At 39.1% G+C, this 26687-nt stretch overlaps 1 protein-coding gene and 1 long non-coding RNA gene across 4 annotated transcripts in view; both read right to left on the reverse strand.

The window, feature by feature from the left end:
- CELF2 (CUGBP Elav-like family member 2) overlaps positions 1-25600 on the reverse strand; it is a 499109-nt gene extending 473509 nt beyond the window's left edge. For 2 of the 3 annotated variants that reach the window (XM_045186434.3, XM_045186435.3), the window contains exon 1: positions 25169-25600. In XM_045186434.3, coding sequence (XP_045042369.1) covers positions 25169-25221 — 53 coding nt within the window. In that variant the 5' untranslated portion in view covers positions 25222-25600. The remainder of the gene's footprint in view (positions 1-25168) is intronic. The other variant, XM_045186444.3, reaches the window with a different exon arrangement.
- On the reverse strand, positions 13089-24037 carry LOC128780647 (uncharacterized). Its single transcript, XR_008426591.1, has 3 exons — positions 24007-24037; positions 13975-14033; positions 13089-13146 (listed from the first exon to the last, which is right to left on the reverse strand). It is a non-coding gene; the product is annotated as an uncharacterized lncRNA (long non-coding RNA).
- Positions 25601-26687: the final 1087 nt, after the last annotated feature.

The following is a 26687-nucleotide window of genomic DNA, read 5'->3' on the forward strand; positions in this document are numbered from 1 at the left end:
ATCCTTCAAGGAACTGAGGAAAAAAATAACATAAAATGAGGAGTCAATTTTGCTTGGCTTCATTATGGGGTGACACAGTATATGAACTATGCTATATTTTTTTAAAGCTTTTAGGAAATAAGCTTGCACTGAAGTAAAGACTATTGCTATAAAATAGCTATGATTAGATCGTAACTCCGACTTCAACAATCTGCTATAAATACTGTGTGTATCATTATTGTAATTCTACAATACCTTCCTGTTGATCTTTTTTTTTAACCCAGGGCATTAAATAGTCCACAATTTGTATTACCCTTTGGAAATCTTTTCACAGCCTAGCTTACACAATTGCTTTTATATACCCAAGTGTGAGGACTTCTATTATTCTACATCACACATACAGTTTTAAAAAGGAGTCTTATAAAACTTCTCAGTGGAAACTGCTGTCTTGACCCTTGTCCGGCTATAGTTCAATAACCTTTCTATACTGACGCCAAGCGGGCAGAGAAGTAAATATGACAGAGGACCAAAATGATGATGGGGAGAAACAAATAGAACTTGGCCAGTGGGTTACAGGTTGTGCCTGTTTTATTTCACTAAAAGCAATTGTACATTGAAAATGATACTGCATAGTTCCAAAGATTAACCAAGCACTTGGAGTGTTGAGGGACTCTATTGGAACTATACATCATGCTGTAGAAGTTAACCTCTGCAGGACCCAGAGTCAACCATCTCAGCTCTGCCATGGCCACCGTGTGCACCCCACCTGTGTCCCAATCACCTCAGTCTCCCCCTTTGCTTCTCAACCTCTGGTGATGTTGGCTGCATAAGGCCTAGAAGCAAAAGTACATTTTAAGAGTTTTCAATAGAACGGCAATCAAAAGAAATCCTTGTACCAGAAATCTCAGAGCCTCTTGTACTTACAAACACGACAGGGCAATTGCCTTGAATTAACTTCTGGTGAGAAATGGAGATAGTTAAATCCAAATCATATAAAATGATTAAAGATTTAAATAAGTATACACACACACACACACACAGCCTGTATGCACAAACTGATTAGAATCAACAGAAATTTCAAATTCATTAACTAATAGAAAGCCATCTCTGGAAAGAACCTTTTCCAGAAGACTAAAGACATAATAAATCATAAAGTTAGTCTCGGAAAGAATGTCATACTCATATGTCCAGTAGAGGTCCACAGCTTGTTAATAATTGGGCAGGAACAAAGATAACATTCCTGACTCCCGAATTAGGAATTGATTTCCGAAGAAAAGCACTTGTAAACCATCCTGCTGTGAATACGCAAATGCCAGTGACTGCTTTTGTAATCACGTCATTGTTTGCTTGCTTGCGTTAGCTGTCATCAAAATGAGTCAGAAGTGCGCAGCATGGGCAGGTTGGAAATATTCCATATAAATATTAGTCCATATACCGTGATAAGATAACAAAAGTAAGAAGATGAGATTGATAATAATTAACCATCCCTCAATATAGGAGATTATTGTTATGAATTAATTCTGAGTATCATAACATAAATTTACATTACAATGTTTTAATTTCAATTTTTACCTTTTCTTCTAGACTTGGAATTTCTTGGAGCATGTGCTACCTTTCATTTTGTGACTCAGGGGACAGTGATGGAAAGCCAATACATACTAAGTGCCATTCTTCTTCAACCACCCCTTCTCCTCATGCCCATGATAAATGTAGCACTGTTTCTAGTGAGTCTATGCATTTACTTAATATTTTTTTCATTCACTTCATTCCATGATTATTTACTGAATGCCCATGATAGTATCTCAGAAAATCAGTCTCAGCACTGGACACTCTTGGTTGAGAATATTGTTTGGAACATAGTAGATGTTCAATAAATATTGGTTTAGAAAATTAGCAAGTGACATTAGGCATATTCATTTACTTATTTGCTGATTTTTAATTATGATAAAGTACACACCACATAAAATTTAACGTCTTAACCATCATCAAGCATACAGTTCAGTAGTGTTAAGTGCACTCACATCGCTGTGCAACCACTCTCTAGAACCCTTTTCATCTCGGAAAACTAAAACTCTGTGCCCATTAAACAACAACCCCCCATTGTCCTCTCCCTGCATCCCCCTGCACCCACCATTCTACCTTCTGTCTGCATGAACTTGACTATTCCGAGTACCTCACGTAAGTAGAATCATACAATGTTTGTCTTTTTTGTGACTGGCTTATTTCACTCAGCATAATGCCCTCCAGGTTCATTCATGGTGTAGCATGTGTCAAAATGTCCTTTCTTTTTAAGGCTGAGCAATATTCCACTGTGTGTATATGCTACATTTTGTTTATCCATTCATTTGTTGATGGACACTTGGGTTGCTCCCAACTTTGGCTATTGTGAATAACACCATTATGAACATGGGTATAGAAATATCTCTTCCAGACCCTGCTTTTCAATTATTTTGTGTACAAACCAGAAGTGGAATTGCTAGGCCATATGATAATTCTATTTTTAAGTTTTTGAACAATTGCTGTACTGTTTTCCATGGTGGCTGCACCAGTTTACATTCCCACTAACGGTGCACAGGGTTCCGATTTCTCCATATCCTCGCCAGTGTTTGCTACATTCTTTTGATAATTCCACCCTAATGAGTATGAGGTTGTAACTTGTGGTGTTGTTTTGTATTTCCCTAATACAAATTAGTTGTATTTTCAAAGGTGTTTTATTCTGCTCTGGAGAAACATTTACACTGGTGACAAATGAGATTTGTAATTCACACTTCTCTACTCATGATTTTCATCCTTTGCCTTTATCATTTCATCGTTGTATTAAAGACATACACGGTCTTTAAAATACACACATTTTTGTGTAACAGCATTCTCTGTATACAGAAAAATAAAACCATGAGTACTTTTGAGAAATGTTTTGAGAACTAACTCTGATTGCCAAGCATCATCCAGCTTCACTGTGACACCCTGGGGAACATGAATGCCTTCTGTGTCCGCAGGATGTGCTAACTTACCCACAGTCTACTTTGAATCATCTTCAGTAGCTAGGGTCAAGGACATGATAAATTAGTAAAATCTATGGATAAATCCTATTCAGCTATTTCTTTAAACACTTTTTCTTGCCTAATGCTTTCCCAGAGTGGTCTGTTCTCAGGTTGCAAAGATAAATGACCTATGCTTTCTTTTTTCCCTATTTGCTGAAGGAGACATTACTGAGAACATGTTAGCTATAAAGTAATTCTTATCAAGTTAGTAAAATGAGGGAAAAGGGGGGAAAATCTCTGGGTAACCTGATATTTAGGTATCTAGCTCCTGAAAATTCATGGGTAGACAGTAGTATCTGTTCATAAAAATATTAAAATATTTGCAAAATGGAGAAAAACATGACCCTTGATGGCCTGGGTTAGGGTAGAATTCTCTACTTAACTACCTACAAAAACAGTTTGATCCCAATAAAATTTCCAGGAGGTCATGTCATTATCTACTTCTATCTGGTTAGCCTTATGCCACCTGGAACATTCCTCCACGTGCCATTCCCTGAAAGGTCCTTGGGAAGGGAGTCAGATCATTGTATTTCAGTCCCAACTAGCTTTGACTCTTTGTATATTTGTGTCCTCATCTATGAAATAAGGGATCTGAACCTGCGGATTCTTGAGGACACCCAATACTAAACACTGAAGATCTATAAATCCGCTTCTGGTGATTACTCTGCACAAACTTGCCCTGGAGCTTACCGCAGTGCAAATTCTAGATCCCAAAGGCAAAAACCCAAAAGAAGGCCCCAAACGCAAAATAAGCATTCTTTATTTTCTAAGGCTACTCAGATGATCTTGTGGATATTTCCATGTTCACTCTACTTTTTGTTTCAGTTTCATCACCCGGATTTTAAACTTCCCAGAGGTAGGACCTCCTCCTACTCATCCCTAGTGCACCTGCTAAAGCACAGAGGTGAGATTCTATCACAGAATTCTGTCATAAATAGGGTTGCCCAAGAAAGACACAGGATGTCTGGTTCAATTTGAAATTCAGATGAATGACAAATAATTTTTTTTAGCATAAAATATCCCATGCAATTTTTGAGACATACTTATACTAAAAGAATTATTCATTGCTAATCTGAAATTCAAATTTAATTGGTTGTCCTATATTTTTGTTTGTTAAATCTCAGAACCCCAAGAGCATGAGTCCTGTGGGTATGAAGTCCATCTGGGCCACGTGTGGATGAGTGACTGAGCAGGTTGCATGGCCTCCATGCTCCTGGGCTTCCTTTCCTGTCCAATGTGAATAATGATGATCTTTCTCCAAGGAGGGCCAGCTCAAGATTAATGGGGATCCTGGAAAGACTAATAATTTTCCCCATCCAATTAATATTTGTTAAATATTTGCATGAAATTGATTCAGTGAAAGTAGGAGTAAGCTGTTAAATTTTATTAATAAATTAATGCTCAAATGAGAGGTTTTAATTTATCAGAAACCACACCTCTTATGGTTTGATTACCCTGGCATTTGTTTATTTAAGCCCCTTAATCTGAATTTGTAAGGACTAATATTAGAGGCTTTACTTCAAGTTCTGTAGGACTCCTGGTACAGAGTACATGCTCATTAGAGGAAGACAATATTACTGTTATTTTCAAAACATCTCTGTATGAGCAACCTACCCCTTAACCTTACGACATTCTTTGGAGATGGATTTTATAAGCACCATGCAATCAGAGCTCCAGATCTGAGAGATGATCTGGTCTAAGCATATCATTTTACAGATAAAAGTGAGGCCTGGGAAGATAAAGTGATTCGCTGGAAGTTGTCCTCGGTGGCCTTTGCTGTTATGTCACGCGACCTTGAGGAGAGGTACACTAATGCTCTAGATATCTATTTAGGTGCCATAATTCATGAAGGATTTACCCCTAAAGTAAAAATAGCAGGCATATTTAAACACACATGCAAATATTAACTGGAGCATTATGAAAGTTTATATGAACACAGAAATCTTACTATGATGACTGGAAGCATAAAACATTGGCAAGTTTCCCAAAAAAGACCCACTGAAATCATGCAGGGAACACCAGGGGGACTGAAGCTAATGATCCTACTAGAGCCATCTCCAAATAAACACCAATTTCCAATTGCGAAACAGCTCAAATGAGTCTCTCTTTGGAAACTGTTAAAATGCTTGTGCAGATTAAAATTACAAATGCTTATTAAAACAGTATGCCCAAGAAAGCAGAGAAGACAAACAATGACAAGCAGAAAGGTCACTGTCTGATGAAATATTTCCATTAGGTGGCCCCATTCCATGCTCTTTCCCTGATTTTCCCTCTCAATCAGAGGTATGAGTGAGTGCTAGAGAGTTAACTTTCCATGAGAGGGGAAACCTTCAGCTTACAATTCATTGTTCTAAACATTCTCTTATGTTTTTTGGCAGCTCAAATGTGCAGGCACATATCTGAGCTGACCTCCTTTGGCTACGGTTGGCTCACAAGTCTGTTCAGCAACAGAGACTAAATATTTCTGACATTGCTTAAGAAAGTGATCATTTTAAGTAGGTTTACACTTTATATTCTTACTAAAAGTATGGCTTAACATTAAAAGTGTTAATGCTCCAGTTAGAGATTGTGCATAATTATTATCCCAAAGTCACATGGAGCTAAGAAGTGGGAATATCTGAGATGTGAAGTCTGCTTTGACAAGAATTTCAATCATCCTCAAGTTTAGTTTACTCTTATTCTTTTTTCTTCAGAGTTTTGGTAGAGTATCTCATGGTCCAGATATGCATTTGAAGTTTTGGGGTTCTGTTGATAAAATTGAGAGGTGAGAAATATTGTGACATGAAACAAAAAGAAAATTCTGGGAAACTCTGTCTTTGCTGGCCAAATAAATACATAATAACCACTATACACTATTAATAACATTCCTTGGTGCAGGTGACGCATGCAACACAGCTGATTATTCAGATGATAAAACAAAGGGTTTTCATAAAGTTCTCCCATAGATTTTAACATGATAGACTTTCTACTTTTAAACTTTAATAATTAAGATCATTTGCATAATAAGAACAAATTCTAAATGGTACTTGAAGGGAAAATGAACTTGAATCTCTCAGTTGTGGTGAGTTTTCAATACTGTCAGCCATAAAACACTCTGTGTATGTGTGTACTTATATGTAAATACATATAAAATATATAAAATGTAAATATATTTTGCTTAATGTAGTTACTATTGCTTATGAAAATTTCTGAAATAAGCATACACACTAATGGTATGAGTTTAGGCAAGTTTTGTGCCTTGTTTTTCTCACAGAAACTTTTGTTTTCATTGACTTTACAGAGAGGGAGGAAGGGAGTGAGAGAGGGACAGAGACAGAGAGAGAGAGAGGGACAGGGACAGAGAGAGATAGAGAGAGAAACATCGATTTGTTGCTCCACTTATATATGCACTCATTGGTTGATTCTTGTATTTGCCCTGACCAGGGATTGAACCCACAACCTTGGTGTATTGGGATGGCTCTAAACAACTGAACTACTCAGTCAGGGCCTTGTTTTTCTCATTTATAAAATGGGAATGATGATGGATCCTGTTTCATGGGTTGTGGCAAGAATGAAACGACATAGAAGATTTAAAGTGCTTAGAATAGGGCTTAGCATATAATTATTATTTAGATGGCAGGTGATACTATAATTATACAAGATTATTAATATTATTATCTCTACCACATTTAGCTTAATATTTATAAATGAATAAAATTGTTTTGATTGTTTTTACATACTTGCAACACAACACAGCCACTCCAGTTTTTTGTTTATAGGAAAGTGCACACACAAACATTTGGTTTTTTTCAAACCAAAAAACTATGTATACACACACATACACACACACAGCTCAGTCAGCAGAGTCTCTTTGCTTATCCTGCCTATTGGTTATTAGGTGCTCCCTACTACTTGCATATTGTTAAAAAGCATGTGCAGAGGAAAAGGGATATCCCACATTTGAAAGGTCACAGCAGGAGATGGATCACGACTCCTCATCTCTGTAACCCAGACGGGGTTCTAGCCCTGTAACCGATGTCCACCCCCGCCAGCGCTACGATTCTTACTCTTCCCTTCTCATCCCATAAGACTGTGCTGGAAGGTCTGTAAATGCAGAATTACTGCAGCTGAGCTGCTGTGAGACAGTGCTCAGATCCTGAATTTTGGCACAATATTCAATTTCCACTGTTGGCTAATTATACGATAGATTTATTTTTAACTAGAACTCTCTAGAGGGTAATATATATATGTATGTATATGTAATTACATATATGTATATATGTAATTTTCTTTGCTTCTGTATACCAAAAATGCTGTAAAATGTACCTTTTGATGATTTTTTGCTTCAAGGAAATATAAGAAAAGAATTGCATACACCATTTTTAAGGCCTTTTTGCTCCAATTCAAGAAAATACCTTATTTTCAAAAGCCCACATACATCTAAGCTCTTATCAAGTAAGTAAATAACTTCTAAAAGTTCCATTTTGGATTTATCTTTATCCATCAATTCCTCACAAGTGAAAATCCTAGAAATGCACAGATTTTTTTTCTAAGTAGACCCTCTGAATGCGTCAATCCTAGGCAAGCTATTAGGGCCAGCCAGCTGTTTTCCAATCAAGATAAAAAAATAAAATCTGTAATAAGTAAATAATGTAACTTTATTTACTCCAGATAACAAGGTTTCAATGCAAAAATATGTTATTTCTCTCTATCTCCGTTTCTGTCTCTTGCAGATACAGGAAAAGAGAATGGGAAAAGAACCTAAATAGGGGAAAAATAGTAAAGCAGTAAATCAGGCCTACACACAAGTACAGAGAGTAATTGCTTAAAAAGACATGTTTTCCCCTGAGATTCTTCAAATTGAAGTTTGAACTTTTTCTCACTGAACACATATAATTAATCTATGGAATTTAATCCAATGGGGTTTTGGGGGCATTTTATTTTGAGTAAAATAATGTCATGCCTAAACTCGTAAAGCAGTTTTAACTATTAACTGAAAAATGCATGACTGCATATGTATTACTGTTACTTCTTGGAAGCGTTGTTTCTGTAACTCCCCTCATTTAGGCAGGAAGACCTGGAACTTGCAGCAAAATGTGCCTCTAAAGTAGTAGGTAAGAAAGAGGCCAATAACTGTTGTCTATATTCGTGCAGGGGGAAACGAAGGCAGACGCAGATGACAGGATTTGATTTGGTGAAGGTCAGAGGGCAGCAGAGTTCACAGAGTTCACATCACTGAACAGCTCCTAGATGCCAAATGCCTGCTCAGGCTTCGCAGATGCAAAGGTGGGTGAAATCCAGCCGACTCTATTGGAGAGCTTGTTGCATTCCAGCTGAGGAGGGAGCGAAGGAGCTGGAACAAAAGTAGCTACAATACAATGGGATTCTTGCTGGGCAGATGTATAAACAGTGTGCTTTGAGAGAGCACAGGAAGCCCCAGAAACTTTGAGTAGTAGAGAAATAAGATCACACTTGTCTTTTTAAGAGAATAAATGCATAACAGTGTGGGAAGCTCCGCAGTCTAGAGTAAGTGCCAGTAAACCCTGTCACAATCTAACAGCATTTGAAAGAAATGATGAGGACCTCCATTACGGTAGGAGGAGTAAGGAAGATGAGGAGAACCTTAACTCCAGAGGTACTTCCAAGAAGAAAGTGAATGAATGATAATTAAATATATGTGGTGAAGGACAAGAGCTAAGCCATTGGTGACTGGCATTTTTCAAGCCTCTGTCTTAGCTTCTCTTTCCAAGCCAATGCCACATGTATGCATTTAAACACCACATATGCATTCTATTCCTTCCTCTACACAAATGAATTATAAATAGATTTCTCTAGCCATCTCCTTAGAATTCCAGATCCATCTACTCAACTCTCAGCTTGAAATGTCTTCTTAGGTATATTAGATACCCCTCAGATGCAGATGTCCAAAAATCAACCCCAAATCTGGTTCCCTGTACGATTTAATCTCAGCAAACGACATAGCCACTATGCCAGAAACCCATGTGTTGTCCTTGATCCTTTCTTTTTCCTCACTCTCATATTTAATATCACTCCAAATCCTTAGATTTTATTTCATAAATATCATTTGAATCTGCTTATTTATCTCTAGCCCCCTGCTATTGTCCCATCCCAAATTACTGTCATCTCTAGCCTGGACATCTGCAATTGCCTCTAAAACACCCCTCCCACACCCACACTCACTCTCACTACTACTGTGGGAATGAACTTTTGGAAATGTAAATCTCTCCATGGCACTCTTTCCATTGAACAATGTGAGTGCCTTCCATTATTCTTAGGCTTGAAAGAACAAAATCCTCAATGTGGCCTAGAATATGTCTAAACACCTTTTCCTGCCCTCTTTGCTGAAGTCTTGTGTTGTGTTCTGATCTCAGCTTGCCACAGGAGCTCCTTTCCTGGTATCCCTACTTAGACCAGAGAGCCATGTATAATTTTCATAGCACTACGTACTCTCTATTTACCCCTTAGCACAGGTGCAATTTTGTATTTATTTTTGTCTTATCTCATAAACATCTTTCTCTCTAACTAGATGGTAAATGCCATGATGCAGGGGCCAGGTCTCTTTATGATCACCACTGAGTTCTCTGGCATGCTGCCTGGTACACATAAGGTGCTCAGTAAATGTTTGAGCAAAACCACTAAAAGAATAAGTCCATGATTTCTAATGCGGATGAGCAGGGAGATGGATAAAGTCATTGATCAAGTTGAGGAGAGAGTTGGACAATGTGGAGAGCTGGGCAGATGGATTCAGTTTTGTGCATATTTAGACTTTATTTTTAGATCTACATAGGATATGAGGTAGGTGGTAGAATATACAAAATACTTTCCAGAGAGAAGTTGAAATTGGGAGTCGTTGTGCATATGTACTCAAAACTTTGCAGTGTTAAGGGGGCAGGTACAGGGAAGAATTGCAAGCTCAAATGACTCCAGGGACCACCCAAAAAATGTACCTGTGAAATGATGAAGTAGGAGACAAGTGGCAGTGAGTGTGAACTGGAGGATGTGTGCTCTGTTGTATGGCATGCAAAATCAGATTAAAACATGACATCCTAGCAGCAAAACAAAACACTTCTGCAAATTCCATTCAGTCCTCTTGGAGGGCTGTTTCACATCAAGGAGAATGAAAGAAAAGAAGGTCAAAGATAAAACCTATGTATGCAGAGGAGCAGCCAGCAAAGGAGAGGAAGAAATAATGATCATAGAAGAGAGACCAGTGGCCGACAGTCTCTTGGAAGCCAAGACAGGGACCTTCTTAAGGAGAAGGGGATGAATCAGCAAGTTAATGCTTCTGAGAGTTGAAGTACAATGAGGATTAAAATTAGGCCAGGGCATTTGACCATTAGGATTCAGCAAAAGTAGTTTCATACTAAACTCGTGCCAAAATCCATGGTCTCCAACTCTTGAGCAAGGTTGATTTGGGCACTTTTTCTACAAATCTGGTTATCACAGGGGACTGTTTCTGATCTTAGTTCATTCAGGTCCCTTTTTGCTAAGCATGAGTATCTCACACTCTCCTTCAATGTCATTTTTAAAATCAAAATAAAATTAAAAACCCAATAAAATGAAATTGAAGCAATTATAATTTTGAATATGCTTCATATTGTCATAATTTGAATATCCAACAACCTGAAGCAGTATATAGAATAGGTATTATCTCCATTGTATAGATAAGTGTACAAAAGCTCAGGGAGGTGATGGACTTATCAGGGATCACACAACCAGTTAAATTCTCCAACCACAATTAGCCCAAATCTAGGCTCCTCCCATATGGCTGATCTGGAACCCTCCTGGTTAATCTACTTTGTGATATGCTATTAACAATATCAACCAAGCAACACCTCCCCACCTCCCATTCTGTCCCCCAACCTCACACACACAGTAAGCCAAGCTGACCGTGGTTCAGAAGTTCAGCTTTCCACATGGAAAACAGCATGCCTCTTGTTGGAGCACGCAAGGTTGGGACCTTTTCAGACCCCAGGAAGTAGGCTGACTGGTTTTGTTTTTTTTTATAATCTGCCCCTGTAAGTAAGTAGTTTCTATGATCATGTCTTCAATGGAAGCTGGACCTCATCTCCAGTGAAAAAACCCTTGTTCTGGATGTACGATTTGGTGGGGATGCTGGATCTGCTCCAGCCCTCTGCTCTGGGACCCTGGTACTATAATCGGTTGTGCCCATGCCTGCAACGTGGTGGTCTCACTCAGGCAGATCAGATGTGAGGGTCACTGAACATGCTCCTACAGGTCTCAAGACTGATTAATAACCCAAGACGAATGGCATATGATTACCTCTTAAATTTTGCTTGGTAGCCTCAAAGTGCAATATCCATATAGGTGCTGCCTAAACAATTTTATTTACCACAAAATAAACCCCAGGAAGATCAGAAGTGTTTGATTCTATGTATAAGCAATACAGCTTGTTTTGTGTGTGTGTGTGTGTGTGTGTGTGCGTGGCTGAGCACTATGTGCCAGGGGTTTTATAAAGATCCCCTGTGAGTTAACAGCAACCCTTCAAGGTAGGCTACCTCAGAGCATGACTGGTACTTGCCTAAGGTCACAGAGCTATTAAGTGGCAGACGGGATCTGAATTTAGGTCTATCTTGCTCTGAAGCCCACTTTCCCATCACACATTAGGCCTCAGGAACAAGAAATGCTGAGGAAGGCAGCAGGGTCACTAACATCATTTTACTACCTAGTAGTGTTAATGCCCGAAATTTAGGACAAAGACAAGCTAATATAAACAGGTGTGTCCATTTCCTCTGATTCATGTGAAGCATCAATTTTCTTCATGCAATCTCTCCCCCTCCACTGCCTGCCATGTGTGTACAATCCAGAAACTTCCAGAACCAGTTTCCAAGTCACCTGTCTGAATTGCTAACACCCCATAACTCTAACCTACAGACTCTCCATTTCTTTTTCCAACTCCCTTTTTTTTTTCCTTAAGGAAGGGTCAGAAGAGTGCATATTAACATATTTTATCTTTCCCATTCTAGTGGTTTTCATGTTGAAAATTCTAGTACAGCCTCTGGTTACATGCTGTCTTTTTTAAAAGACTATCTGTTAAACTTTAATCCATTACTTAAATCTGGAATATACCAAACACAATCACCTGGGGAGAATTTAATGGAAAATCAGGGTAGCAAATTAGTACCATATGATTAGCTTGAGTAATACCAAGTTTGTTTATCCAAGGCCCCTCAGAAGAATGGACTGTATTTTTAAGATATGACTTGTTTTCAATATCCGTACAGAGACTTGTCACTACTTAACTGGACATTTGATTTTCCACTCATTCATTTCCCCCCTTACAGACAAGACAGCTCTTTGGCTATTCAGTATGTGCATAATGCAGAGAAAATAATTGTAGGAAAAGGGACACAGAGAATGTCACAATTAAACCATGCATTTGCAAAATACACTCAATATACTCGAAACATGTTGATTGCTATAATCATGTAGATTAGGTTTTCAGCAAATATCTTTTTAAACAGAGGTTTCTCTAAAGTCAGAAGCAGAGAGGCAGCTCTCAGAATCACCTTATAACACAAAATTAACTAAATTTGCCTTTGATTTGTTTTTTTTAAATCACATAAAAAGAGAAGTTCAATGTATTTAAATCAATAGATTTGTGAAACATTAGGGCATCTTTTGAGACTTTCTAGAACAGGTTTATTTTTCCCTTACCCGAATCTCTCATTAACAAAAGCCTCTGAGTGTTACCAATGGCAAAGGCAGAAACTTATTGCCTCAAGATGTGGTTTAAACTTTCATTTTATGGTTTGGAGATTAAAGTTCTGAGCGAATACAGTTGCAGGGGTCAATGAAAATAAAAGATCTATGTGGGAGAATGTTGTTATCACAAGTTAAAAAACATTCACTGTTTTTATAAAGAAAAAACATTGTCTGCCAAAAAAAAAAAGAAAAAGAAATGATCAAAAGGGATTTAAAACCAATTACCAGGGTGAAAAACCCAAGCTATGAAATAGAGTCCAGGACTTCAAATCCTCTTACTGTCTCTTTTTCTACTTTATGATGTTGGAAGCTTATATGCAAAATATTTCTTTCTGATCCCCATCTAACTAATGGGCTGGTTGAGAGTGCCGGAGAGACTGCCGACTTACTGAATGGTGACCTGCAGAGAATAAGCAAAAGACAAGGAAATCAATTTTATAGCAGCAAACAAACAAAAAATTAACTAGAGAATTAAAGCTTAATATAGCTTTCTCCTCTAGAGAGCTCTGCCTGATTGCAGACAGAGCTTAAAACCAGGTTTCAAAAGCACAACACACTAGTTCTGTTAACAGAGCTCTGCCCAAGATATGCTCAATAAATGGAAAAACACTTTGCTGCCTGCCTTCTGTAATGAGAGAAGACAGTGAGGCAAATACTCGTCCAGGGACTAGGGACACAAGTTTTACTCTCCAACCCAGTTATTTTAATAAAACAAAATCTACGTCCTCAGGAGCTATTTTCCTCAAATACACTTAGCCTGCTTTCAAAGATGACAGTAAGGACCCTTTCCTTCCTTTCCTACAGAAATAAAATTGAGAACATTCTGCCTTATGTGGCTCTGCTCCGTCCTACCACTACCTGTCCATCGTCACCAATGCCAGGTGCCCAGAGATGAAATCTGCCTTCTGCTCCTTAAAGGGAGAGGGAACAGCGAGGAAGGAGGAGGACAAAGGCAGCAGTCAGGAGGGCACCTGATTGGAACCTGGGTGAGGGCAGGTGCTCAAGGAGGCTTTTTGCCATTCAGGAAAATGTTATAATGAAGTTAAAGTCCTTCAGAAAGAAATTTGGCCTCAAACCACTTGCCTCTCCAGTGATTTTCTTGTAGTCCTGTTCTTGTATACTTCTAGTTCTTTGACAAAGGAAACAGACCTTTTTGATCCAGTAGTCTAAGGACAACTTATTGTAAAGTGGTAATTTATTAAGATTCAAGAGTAGAGGAAGCTCTCACACTCAGGAAGAATTCAGCTCACACTGGAGTGTCTCTGACTCAGGTCTTCTAGGCAGAACCTATGGGGCAGCAATATGGAAAGCATCATCAAACTTCTCATACCTGGATTCGGCTGCTCCCGCACCCTCCCATTGTTTGCTGCATAGCTGCCAGTAAGCCACAAAATGTAAATTCTCTGATGTCAAATTATGTTGGTTTAAATTCTAGGAAGCTGTAACTGATTGATCTCTCTGAAGAGCCTTATAATGTATAAAGAAGCTGGAAAAGCCATGTTACTTCATTTGGCCCAGGGCCAGTTCATAATCCTAAATCTCATCAAAAATACCATTTTTGTTCTGTAGAGGTACCTGTTATAAGTAGGAAATGGGGACTTCTATGAGATGCTAGATCTCTTTGTTTGTTATGATCATGCATGTTTTCAATTTGGCATTCAATCCAGGAATGAGCTTTATTTTTAATAATAAAATGTCTGACCACATCCTACAGAGGTTGATTTTGTGGTAATGAGACAGCAATTGTGGGTACAGACCAAAGGCACTGAAAGTCAACTTTTATTTCCTCAAGAAGTCATTTTCTGGCTCTCGTGGGCAACGGGCAGTAAATTATCTCAGCTGCTTTCCTCCCACAACTCCTATAATCCTTGTAGGGCATGTTTTTCCCGGAGTTCTTCTCTCCCTTGGTCTCATTTCATAATCTCCCAATAGGATGAGTTCCTACTATCACTTGATGAGATTCCAGGTCATTGTTAAGGTCAGGTGGGTTAGAAGTGTTGGGTCTTCCTTAAAATGTAGCATGCTGTGCTCTTGCCTCCATATAGCCAAAATGAAAGGTGATCCTGGATTGATCAGAGAAAGTCTAACTATCCCTCCTTCACTCTTTGTACATTCTCTTCTTCCCAGGGGCTAAAGCCCAGTACAGCTTAGGTCAGCTCAGTGCATAACATGTGGGGAACATTTTCTCTTGTTGCTTTCTCTGGTTCGATTTCCCTATTGTGGTCCTTGCTGTTAGGCTTCTTAAAGGTCTAAATCTCAGTGGAACATATGTGGTCAATTGGCTAACCTAGGAGTCAGCAGACTATGGCCTGTGGGCCAAATCCAGCCCTCTGCCTGCCTTTGTAAATAGTTTTATTGGAATCCCACCATGCCCATTCACTTATATATTGTCTCTGGCTGCTTTTGTGCTATAATGGCAGAGTTAAGTAGTTGTGACAGACACCATATGGTTTCTCAGCAAAGCGCAAAACATTTACTAACGGGTCCTTTATAGAAACAACTTGCCAACCCTTGGTGTAGATCATTGTAAAATGGACCTGAAACATTCAATATTTGGTTACCTTCAGCTGAAACATTCCTAACTAATGGATTGAGGTTTCAATGTAAAACAGAGCAGAAGTTATTTAGAACAATCTAGATTAGATTAGGGAAAAAATGGGTGTCCTAACAGTCCAGTCCAACTCATTGGATTTATACACATTGGGCTTTTGAACCGAGGCACATTTAATTCTACACTATTACTGTGCTTCAATCTGTCATTGTTTCTTTCAGGCCATGAGGGTCCAGGTTTGGCAGGAGTGGCAGTGGAGAAGGCCAGCTAAGTATTATAGAATGTTCTAGCCCCTCTAGGGATTCCCAAACAAGTGGTTTTTAGAATCCTCAGTTAAGAAACTGATGGGTCCCCTCTTGGTCCCTCCATCCTTAGTCTCTGTGGACACTTGTACATGAGGGGTCTCTATAGGACCCAAACATTTGTTGGTTCCCCAAGCATAATGCCATTTAATATACTCAATCTTACTTTCCATCTGAGTATAAAAGAATTATATTTTTTATGTCTTTCAAATGTGCGCATTTCATAAACACCCTATCATCCTGGGCCTTCAAATGGAGATGTGGTTTCTGCTTTTATGGAAATTATTCTGTAACTCAAAGAAATAGATAAGAAAATCAAAAAACACATTCCATTTTGTACAGCAAAGGAAACTATCAACAAGATGAAAAGGCAACCAACCAAATGGGAATATTTGTGAGTCATATATCTGATAACATATGATATTTAAAATATATAAAGAACTCATACAACTCAATAGCAAAAAGAAAATAACCCAACTTAAAAATGGGCAGCCAATCTGAATAGACGTTTCTTCAAAGAAGACATTCAGATGACCAGTGGGCACATGAAAATGTGCTCAACAGTATGGAGGTTCCTCAAAAAATTAAAGATAGGCCTAACATACATATGACCCAGCAATTATGCTCCGGGTGTTTATCCAAAAAAATGATAACACTAACTCAAAAAGATACATGCACCCACATGTTCATTGCAGCATTATTTACAATAGCCAAGACATGGAAACAACTTAAGTGCCCATTGACAGATAATGGATAAATAGGATGTGGTACAAACACAATGGAATATCATTCAGCCATAAAAAGAAGGAATTCTTGCCATCTGCAACAACATGGATGGACCTTGAAGGCATTATACCAAGGGTAATAAGTTAAAGAAAGACAAATACTGTATGATCTCATTTATATGTGGAATTTAAAGCAAAACAACAACAATAACAAATTTGAGCTCATAGACTCATAGATATAGAGAACATACTGATGGTCACCAGAGGGGTGGGCTAAATGGATGAAGGGGGTCGAAAGGTACAAACTTTCAGTCACGAAATAAGTCCTGGGGATGTGTACAGCGTGGTGACTATACGTAATGATACCATGCTATATATTTGAAAGTTGCAAAGAGTAAATCTTAAAAGTTCTTATCATAAGAAAAACAAATTTGTAAGTATGTATGGTAATGGATGTTAACTGGACTTACTGTGGTGATTATTTCTCAATATGCTCAAACATCAAATGATCGTGTTGTATAACTGAAACTACAATAATGTTATATGCCAATCATTATCTGAAAAAATCCACATTCCAAATAGTTATTTAAATTACATCTCTGTAGAGTGACAACTAAGTGTTGAGGAAGTGGCAATGTGGCAAGTGGCCAATTTGAATAAGGTTGTCAGGCAAAGTTACACTGAGGAGCTTAGGTTAGAACAAACCTTTTAAACACATGAGATTTCATGGAGGAGCAGAGCATTCCAGCTCTTCGGCACTCACTAATGGTTGTTATGGTCAATAAGGAAGATAATGATGGTGCAAAGCATTGTGCCAAGGCTCAGAGGAAGCATTAAGTTCCATTTGTAAATGCCAAACTTAAATGAGGACAACATTTTTCCAGTTTACAAAATCTTTCACTTATCCACCAGGAAACACAATAAAATATATAAAACTGCCATTTCCACGGGCCTCTATTTTTTTTTTTCTGGCTTAGGCATTTGTGTCTCTATAAGAATGAAAAACTTGTGCAATGAAAAAGAAAATGGAGTTCCCAAGCCAAGGATAAGTGTAACACCTGCAATCTGGTTAGATTGCAGTATTCCGCCCTGTAGGAATAGTCACGTGACTGCTAATGTCAGTACGCGTCAGCAGAATGCATCCCTCCAACAGCTGATTTATAATACAGCCTGAGTTCAGAGACAGCACATCTGAAAACAGGTTTGTAGTTCAGTCTATCAACTCTACAGAAGGACTGGGAATAAAAGATCTGTGAAGGAAAATGAGAATCAATATGAAGAGAATTGCTTTACTTCCAGAAAAACTCTACCGTGTGGGCGAAGGAAGCATGGTATGGCTTACAGGTGGGACTTGAGATCTGTGGGAGAGCGCTCGTTGTTCTATCTCACAGAGATAATATAATTTTATGAATGGGAGTCCTTAGATACATAGTCTAGTTCAATCTCTCATCTTACAATGAGGAATGTGATGTCCATTCAAATACTGGCTGGGCGAACTGCAGCGTCTGGGGATACGATGGATGCAGGGTCTGGGATAGGATGCCAGTGGATGTGACAATGAATTGGACATGGATCTTATCTATCTTCATAGGGTTTAAAGCCTCCTAATGGAACAAAGGTATATATAAATATGGCAAAGGAGAAAATATGCACGTGGATTTGGAGATCTCAGGTTTCAATTCAGTGCTAGGAGCATTCACAAGAAGGACATTTTCCTTCCTTTGGGAGGTGGGATGGAAGGAAGGAGAGTTTCGTGAGGAGTTCTCAGCTGAAATTAGGAACTAGCAAACCTGGGTCAGGACTAGACACTGCGGGAGACACAGTGGTATAAAAGACAGTCCGTGTCCTCAGGAAACATATGGGGTGTGGGGACTGGAGATGTTTTTAACATAGAATTGTAGAAAGGAGGGTGAGTGGTTGATCTCTTGAGGTACCTTGTCCTGTTGTATTAAAATGCAGAGAGCAGCTAAACACAGGGGCCCTGCATAAGAAGAGACAGGAAGTCTGCCCTGGGAGTCCCCTCCTACAGCACACCTTATCACATTTGATTCTAGTATTCTGGGAGGTTGAGCCTGAACACGTAATATTTGGGGAGTATGGGAGGCAAGTAGCACTTTCTGCTTTCTAGTCCCAAATGTTGGAATAAAAGTAGCAGGTGGTTTTCTATTTTGGGAAAATAGCTTCACTGTGGTCCCTGACCTTTGGGAGATTACATGAGGAATCTCTTCTTGTGTTTCTTTGAAATTTCAAATGATCTGGGTTTGTTGTTTTTGTCCTTGATACGTTGCTGGTACAGCCCACTAGGGAAACAGAACCATTCGGGAGGGAGAAAACTAATTGTCAATGAATATTTTTTGTACTGATTATTTGTGTCAATGGAATGGAAACAATTCATGAAGGTATTTCTGTTTTTTTGAATGCTGGAATGAGATGAAAATGCAATTGCATTTTTATGTGATCTTATAATAACCTTTGTCATTATCAGTTATATCATGTGCTACATTAGTCATGCTTTGTGAAAAGTAGATTATTCTCCAATGTAATAAATTATTTAAGAGGCCCAGATCTTGTATTCACTTTCATAAACATATACAGTAATTCATTCTACCTAGAGAATTATTACATGATCTTCTCTATATTCTCATAGCCTACTGCCCCCCTGTTCTTGCAAAGGTTTTTAAAAAGTACCCTATAGTAAGTAGGCCATTATTCCTCAAACTTTCCTGTGGGAAAAAGAAGAATAATGTGGTGTGAATTTTCCCACTGGAGGCATACTTAAGGCAACATGCTTCGTCAAGTTACCAATGTACCAGGGAAAGGTGCTATGGCAGAACAGTATGGCATCATTTTCTAAGTGCTCTGGCTCAGTTAGTAAAAACCAAGTCCCCATTGTGCCAAATGGAGCACCTACTTCATAGTGTTGTTGCAAAGATTAAATAGGATATTAAATACAAAGTACTTAGCATAATACCTGGCCCATAGAAAGCATTCATAATTCTAATCTCATCCTGTAAGACTAACCCTATACTTCAGATGGCAGCCTACCCTCAGGGGAAACCAACAGAGCTTCCACGTAGCTTGTCCTTCCTCCAAGTATTTTTAAGATGTCATGTAATGTGAGCCGAAGAGTATCTACACATGGCATCCATTCAAAAATACATAGCAAGCTTCCCTCTGTGAATTTGGAATTCATCTTGGGAGATTTATCAGGCATTTGAAAGAGAAATGTATCCTAAATGAGCTGGAGAAAGCGATGAAAAAGAAGGAAAGGAGGCCAAACATGTCAGGGTCTGGTCTATTTTTTCCACCAACATGTGCTGTTCTCATTAACGGGAGTTTCTCACACACTCAGAAAGGGAACAGGTCAAAGTGTATTTTGTTGTATAGCATTAAGGTTCATCCAAACATTTCAGGGATGTAGTAAACCATAAATTTTCTCCAGATTATAATCATCTTTGTGAGATAAAGTGCTCATGATCTAAAACATCTTTGACCTTTGAAATATTACCAAGATCTTTTAAAAACTTTTTTCCCCAATAAGGCAACTTTATGAAATGCTCTTTGTCAGATGAGATTGAAAACATCACTCCAACTATACACCAAAAATGCTTCTATTTTCTTGTGGGTCAAATCATTAGCTAACAGATGAGAGGTAGGCAAAGGCCCATAGACCAAATCCAGTCCACTGCTTGTTTCTGTAAATAAAGTTTTATTGGATTGCACCTAAGCGTAGTCATTTACATATCATGGCTACTTTCAGTTTGCATGGCAGAACTGAATCATTGCAACAGAGTTTCTGTGGCCATCAAAAGCTAAAGTATTTACCCTTTTGCCCTTATCAAAGTTTGTACATTCCCGATCTGGATCGTTCTCTTGTATAGAAGGGATAAATTCTGCTTGAATAATAGGTGTCTATCAGATGCCCAGAGAAAGTAAAAATTGCCCACGTTATCAAATTCAGAGACTTTGCTAATTGAAACAGAAATGAGGATGTGGAGATAGAATTAGTAAACTGGGAGGTAGGAGTGAGTTAGTTATTCATTCATTCATTCCACCACAATATATAATATACCACCACATAATATACCACCACTACTGTGGTAAACATGGTCATTAGAGTATGAACAAAATAGGTAAAGCCTCTGGCCTCGAAAAGTGTGAAGTCGATGAGGAAGACAAACAGTATCCACTTCATTCAATTCATTCATTCACTCACTCATTATCTGTTATGTGCCAGGAAATATTTTAGGTGCTGGGTATATGCCAGTTGAACATACAAACCATATACTCAACTGAGAGAGATAATAAGTACATGTAAAAATAGCAGGTATTGCCATGGCTTGTGTGGCTCAGTGGATTGAGCGTGGGCCTGAGAACCAAAGGGTTGTTTGATTTCCAGTCAGGGCACATGCCTGGGTTGCAGACCAGGTCCCCAATGCGGGGTGTGTGAGAGGCAACCACACATTGATGTTTCTCTCTCTCTCTTTCTCCCTCCCTTCCCCTCTCTCTGAAAATAAATAAATGAATTCTTTAAAAAAATAACAGGTATTGATAAGTGCAATGATGAGAGTAGTAATTAAACCATGTGAAATTGAAATATTTTTAATAGGTCAAAAATGGTTGAATATTGGCAATTTTATATGGCTCAACCTATCAGGGAGATATGCTAGAGTGACTTTTGAATGACTTTAAATCATGGTGTCTGGGACAACTTCTCTGAGGAGGTGACATTTGAGCTAAGACTTGTATAACAAGCAGCATTCAGACCTACAAATAGCAAAGATTTCCAGGTAGGAAGAGGAGCGGCTTGTGCAAATATCCTAAGGCCAAAATAAGCTTGGCTTGTTGGAGGAAGAGACAGAAGACCAGAGTGGCTGGAGCAACATGGTCTGTGGGGAGAGAGGGAGAAGATATGGCTGGAAAGGCAGTCAGGGCTAGGTCAGATGAGGTCTTGTAGGTTAGAATAAGGATGCTGAGTTTAATTTGAACAGTAATGGAAGGTTTTTCAATAGAAAAGTCACATGATACGATTAATGGCTTTTGAAGTGTTTTCATTCCCCTTGTGTGGAAAATATTAGACTGTGAGAGCAAGAACTGAAGCAGGAGGAGAATATGTTAGGAAGCTGTAGGTTTCTGAGCCAAACGAGATAAATGCAAGGAAAGGTGGAGAAAAGCAAAGAATCCGTAGATGTTTAGGAGTTGAAATCAATAGGAGTTGGTGACCGCATGGATGTAATTAGAGGGAAAACGAGGGATTAGGGAGGATGCCTAGCTTTCCAGTTGAGTACCTTGCGGGATGGCTGTGTGACTCATAAGCTTGTGAACAGCAGAAAGGAACCAGGTCTTGGGGGTGATTATAGAAATGGTTTATAACCTGTGTAGCTTGAGTCATCATTAAGATATATCATTGGCTGTGCTGAGAAGACTGGGAACTCTGAGGAGAGGGCTGAGCTGAGCTGTCTTAAATCATGAAAGGAGAGATAAGAAGAGAAGTGAAGGTGAGTACAACCCCGCAGCAGACAAGATGGAGTTCAAGAGAAGGGCATAGTGGCAACCTGTCCAATTAATGAATTCTGTGACCTAATGTAGTCACTTCATCTTGTGTGCTCAATTCCTTAATCTCTAAGTGGTATGGTTAAACTAGATTTGGGGTTCTCTAGGCTCTTCCATGGAGGTGATGCAGGGGCATGGGTAGGGGTATAGCAAAGGCCAGGTATTCAGAGGTCTGCTTCCTGTTAACTTCCCTTCACTGCCAACTTTTTTTCCCTCAAGTAACACCTATGAGCATTAAATCTTGTGTTAAACATATTGCCAGGTTTGTTTTTAATTCTTTTTACCCAAGGTTTACTAAATTGTCATGTTCTTTTTTTTTCAGTACACTAATTATATTTTTCTTGATTTAGCTGATTTTTGAATGTTTTCTTTGTGTGAAACTTTTGGGTTTGTCCTTTCCCAATATTCTAGAGTATCACTGTTGGAAATTGTTGGTGTCTTTGGGTGGGAGTTAGATTTCTTTTATGCCCCTTAACATAGACGTTAAATTACTGGTAAAACAGCCAACAGCACCATTCGCTGCTTTGATTTTCCACTTGACAAAATATACCTAGGGTGATGGCAAGCATATAGTTGAGAAGGTTTATGACCTGAACTTGTATCCCTGCAGCAGATCATATCTTGAAACACCAAATTATGGTGTCAGCAGATTTAAAAATTGTTCCATGTGATCACTTTTCATGAGCAACAGGTTTGGCAGAACTCCAGGCTGCATACCTGGAGCAAACATCTGAAAACATTCCAGGTAACACAGGTTTGAAAGCCTTCCCACTGTTATAAATTAAGCATTCTGATCATTTGTTAATTAGACAAGGGCACTAATAGTGTTCCTCTTCCTTACGGAACGGGGGCTCTCACCTCTGGATTTCTAAAGCATTTTATGGATGAAACTTGTATCACATACAACTCCGTATGGCATTAGCATATACATCTTCATTCTCCTGCTAGTTGTCCCATTTATAAGGTCATGTTATATCTTTGCATCTCCCACATACAATAGATAGAGACTTACTGTTGGTGACTCAATGGTTCAATGAATCAGGATTAGTCAAGAAAAGCCTCATTGTAAACAATTAAGGAACATAAAATTCAATTCATAAACACTCTCCCCTTTATAATTCCTTACCTCAGGAAAGGATTACACAGTTAAAAAGCTGATGAAATTATGCTTGCCAAGAAGAGGTGAGGACAGAATGAACTTGGCATACCCAAAATGGTTGATGGAAAAATATATCTCTTTGCCAGGTCTTGCCACTCCAAGTTTGGGAAACTTTACTTTAGCAATAAACTTCACTTATGTTAGGGACACGTTTAGGGGGAAGGCAACATTATCACTGATTTTTAAGCAGATTAAGGCTCATTAAAAAAGGCCTTTGGAGGACTACATCTTCAAAATTTATAATCATCATACCCATTCTTAGAGCCATAGCCTACATTATCCATTTGTGTGATAATATTAATAAGTTAATCACCAAAAAGAATTTTTTAAGTATTCTCAAGAAATATTTCATTTTAAGCCCTGGCAGGTGTGGCTCAGTGGATTGAGTGCTGGCCTGCAAACCACAGGGACACCAGTTCGATTCCTGGTCAGGGCACATGCCTGGATTGCAGGCCAGGTCCCCAGTAGGGGCTGTGCAAGAGTAAACCACACATTGATGTTTCTCTCCCATTTTCTCCCTCCCTTCCCTTCTCTCTAATAATAAATAAAATCTTTTTTAAAAAAGAAATATTTCAATTTTAGAAATAGACTACCAATCCAGTTAAAGAAATAAAGAATGAAATTCATTCTAAGAGCAGCATCATAAGAACGTTTACAGAAGTACTTTACCATTTCTCAGTTACAAATCAAATTTAACCTACAAACAGAAGAAAATATCACTGACAGACCCATAAAACTCTTTATGCCTTTTTATCTAGAAATCCTTGGAATTATTTAACAAAAGCAAAAATCTACATTCACAAAGATGTTCCTTGTGTTGTTGTTAATACAAATCAAGGCCTGGAAACAATCTAAGTTTTCAACAAACGATAATTTAGTAAACAACGTACGCCAACATTATGGTGCTTCACCCATTGAAATCATGGTTATGAATGGTGGGTAACAACATGAAAATATGTGCGATATTTACCTGAGGAAGCAAGCAGACCCTAACATGGCACACACAACATGAGGTGCAGCACAGACACACGCAAAGTTCTAGAAAGCAGGGTGCAAGGATTTACAAAAAGAAAATCATTAAGATGGATATTGGCTATTTTTTCTTCTACTTGCTCTTTTCTCTAATATTGTTGCTTTGAAAAATAAGAAAAGTAGATAAACACAGAGGCAGAACCCATGAGAGGGAAATAAGTACTAGCTAATTAATGCAAGATAAATGCTAGGAAAAGAGGTCCAGTAACACACACACATTTCTATTCTAGTCTACATTGAGTTCCAATGGAATCGTGTTTCGGGGTAGATACTTAGGACAATTTGACCTCCTATGGAATCCCTTTCAAAAACTCCCTCAGTTTCACTTTTTTCATATTTTAAAACTTGCCCAAAGTCCTTTTTTTTTGGCTGGGAAATGCCATTTGGTGTTACATTAAACCTACAAATTCATTGTGAACTCAACCAAGAGTCAGCTGAGACCCAGGAGGTGGAGGGGACACATGAAATCTGACACGCTGAGCTCCTTGGTTCTAATTTTCCTGGGCCCCTGAGGGATGCAAAGGTCAGAGTTCAACTTTTTAGGAGCATTCAGAGAAAGACCTCATTTCATAAATTCTACTCATTCAGTTTTAAGGTCAACTGAGTTTTTCCAGCTTTTCCATATTTGACCTGGGGGGAAGGAGAGGTCAGAGGAGGAACACATTTCCACAGATTGTTAAAAGAGGAGCAGGAATAATGTTTTCTGGAAAGAGTTTGCTTCTTTTATATAAAGTCCCCAAAAGTTTGCTACATCCCCTCTCATCTCTTCCGGGCCCATGAAATACAATAATAAAGATGAGAACGGGGTCCTGTGAGTGAGCTGGTGTAAGGAATCATTTCAGTAAAACTGTGCACACTCTCATTAAAATGCACCGCATTCGTCTCTTGGAGTGAAACGAGACTTCTGACGCCTCGATTCGCACAAGTGTTGGAGTTGTTTCCCTATCGAAGCGGAGTGTTCCTCTACGCAGAGCTAGTTGTCACTGAAAGCCACCACAGCCAATGCACTTCGCATCCAGCGTTCATTAATTGGGGTGGGGGTGGGGAGGAACTTGGCCATGAACTGAAACAGTGATGGGAGAGAAAGAAAGCAGGCCTACCTTAAAACTTTCCAGTCTTTGAGTGGATCCAAGTCAGAGATTAAGGAATCCATTGTCTAAGAGGCAGCTGAAGGCGAATCCAATCCGAGAGGAGGGGTAAGGGGGTGGGTGCAGGGGAAGGAACCAGCCCGCCGGCTTCTTGGCTCGGGCCAGCGCGATGGGGCGCCCAGCCCAGCTCTTCTTACTTCCAGGATTGATAAGCACTTGTCCTGGCTTTTCTCCACCCCCAAATCAATCTGGCGCTATATTCCTTCCCAGCCCCGGCTCATTTCTCCACACCACCTTTGAAAGCCCTTGTAATCTGCTCCAACTGATCAAATTTGACCTTTTTGTAGCCCACTTTATTCCGAGCACAGCTCTCCGTTAAATCTCTCTTTATTAACACCGTCCTCCTTGGCTTTCTTTTGGAACAAACACAGATCAAGCCCGAAGCCTCCAGACTTTACCCGCAATCATTTACAGATTACTGCAAGCTGCAGCCCTCTCCTCCTTTGGGGCATTCCTGCTGCCTCGGAGATTTTGCTTTCATATTCCTGTCGGAAGACCGGTTAGGTTTCTTTCTTTCCTTTTTTTGTGGTTCGGGTTCTGGGACACCAGCCTTGGGCTTAGAGCTTCCCTCAGGGGCTGTAACTACATGACTGTTAGGATTTGTTTTTTAAAAATAATTTGGAATGGGGCCGCTAACAAGCTAGAATTTACTGCGTGTTTTCTGGCGGAGATTTTGTTACACTGCTTTCCCCCCTCCTTTCTTTCTTGTGTTTTTTTTAAAAAAAAATATGAAGGGGTTGGGGGAGAGAATCTTTCTAAACATTAAGAAAAAAAGGTGTGGGTTTTTCTCCCTCAACTTGTATTTTTGTCCTTTATTCAAAACTGAACATCCTTTCAATAATCCTCCAAAACCGTGCATTAGCAGATATTTTTAAAATATCAAGAACAGGATTGTTTTGTCTTTAGTGTCCACAGTTCTTCCGCCTGTGCTGATGTAGCTCCTTTGTGAGGGGAGAGGTTTCTTACTTTCATAAGCGCTGCCTCTGGAGCTTTCCCAGGTCCCACCTAAGACTCTGCAGCTGAAGCTCTGTGTCCCGTCCTCAAGGACCCTGGAAGTAGAAAACCCTGAAATCATCTAGTACAGGGGCTTCTGGACCGAGGTCTCTAAGATTTCCAGTGCATCTGCATGTCTCAGGAGCTTTACTTGGTAGCCTCTCTCTTTATATCAAATTCCTCTTTTCTCTCACACTTATTTTTAAATGATTTTTTAAGATCATTACCATAAATGGAAAATCAGCTCCACTGGCCGAACGAATTTATTGTTGTACCTAGACACATGGACCAGCTAAAGGCACTGATCTAGGTCTTTTTTCTCTTGGTTAAAAAGAGTTTAGCCAGTGTTAGGGATACTGGGGACACTCCTGCACCAATCAAAGACTTTCTCTATGAGGAAGAGTAAAGATTTTAAGAGAATAGGCTTCAACATTCTGTAATGACCTTACTTCCTAAAATCGTCAGCTGGGAGGAGGGG

Source organism: Desmodus rotundus, chromosome 4, assembly GCF_022682495.2.
Source record: "Desmodus rotundus isolate HL8 chromosome 4, HLdesRot8A.1, whole genome shotgun sequence".
Classification (NCBI taxonomy): Eukaryota; Metazoa; Chordata; class Mammalia; order Chiroptera; family Phyllostomidae; genus Desmodus; species Desmodus rotundus.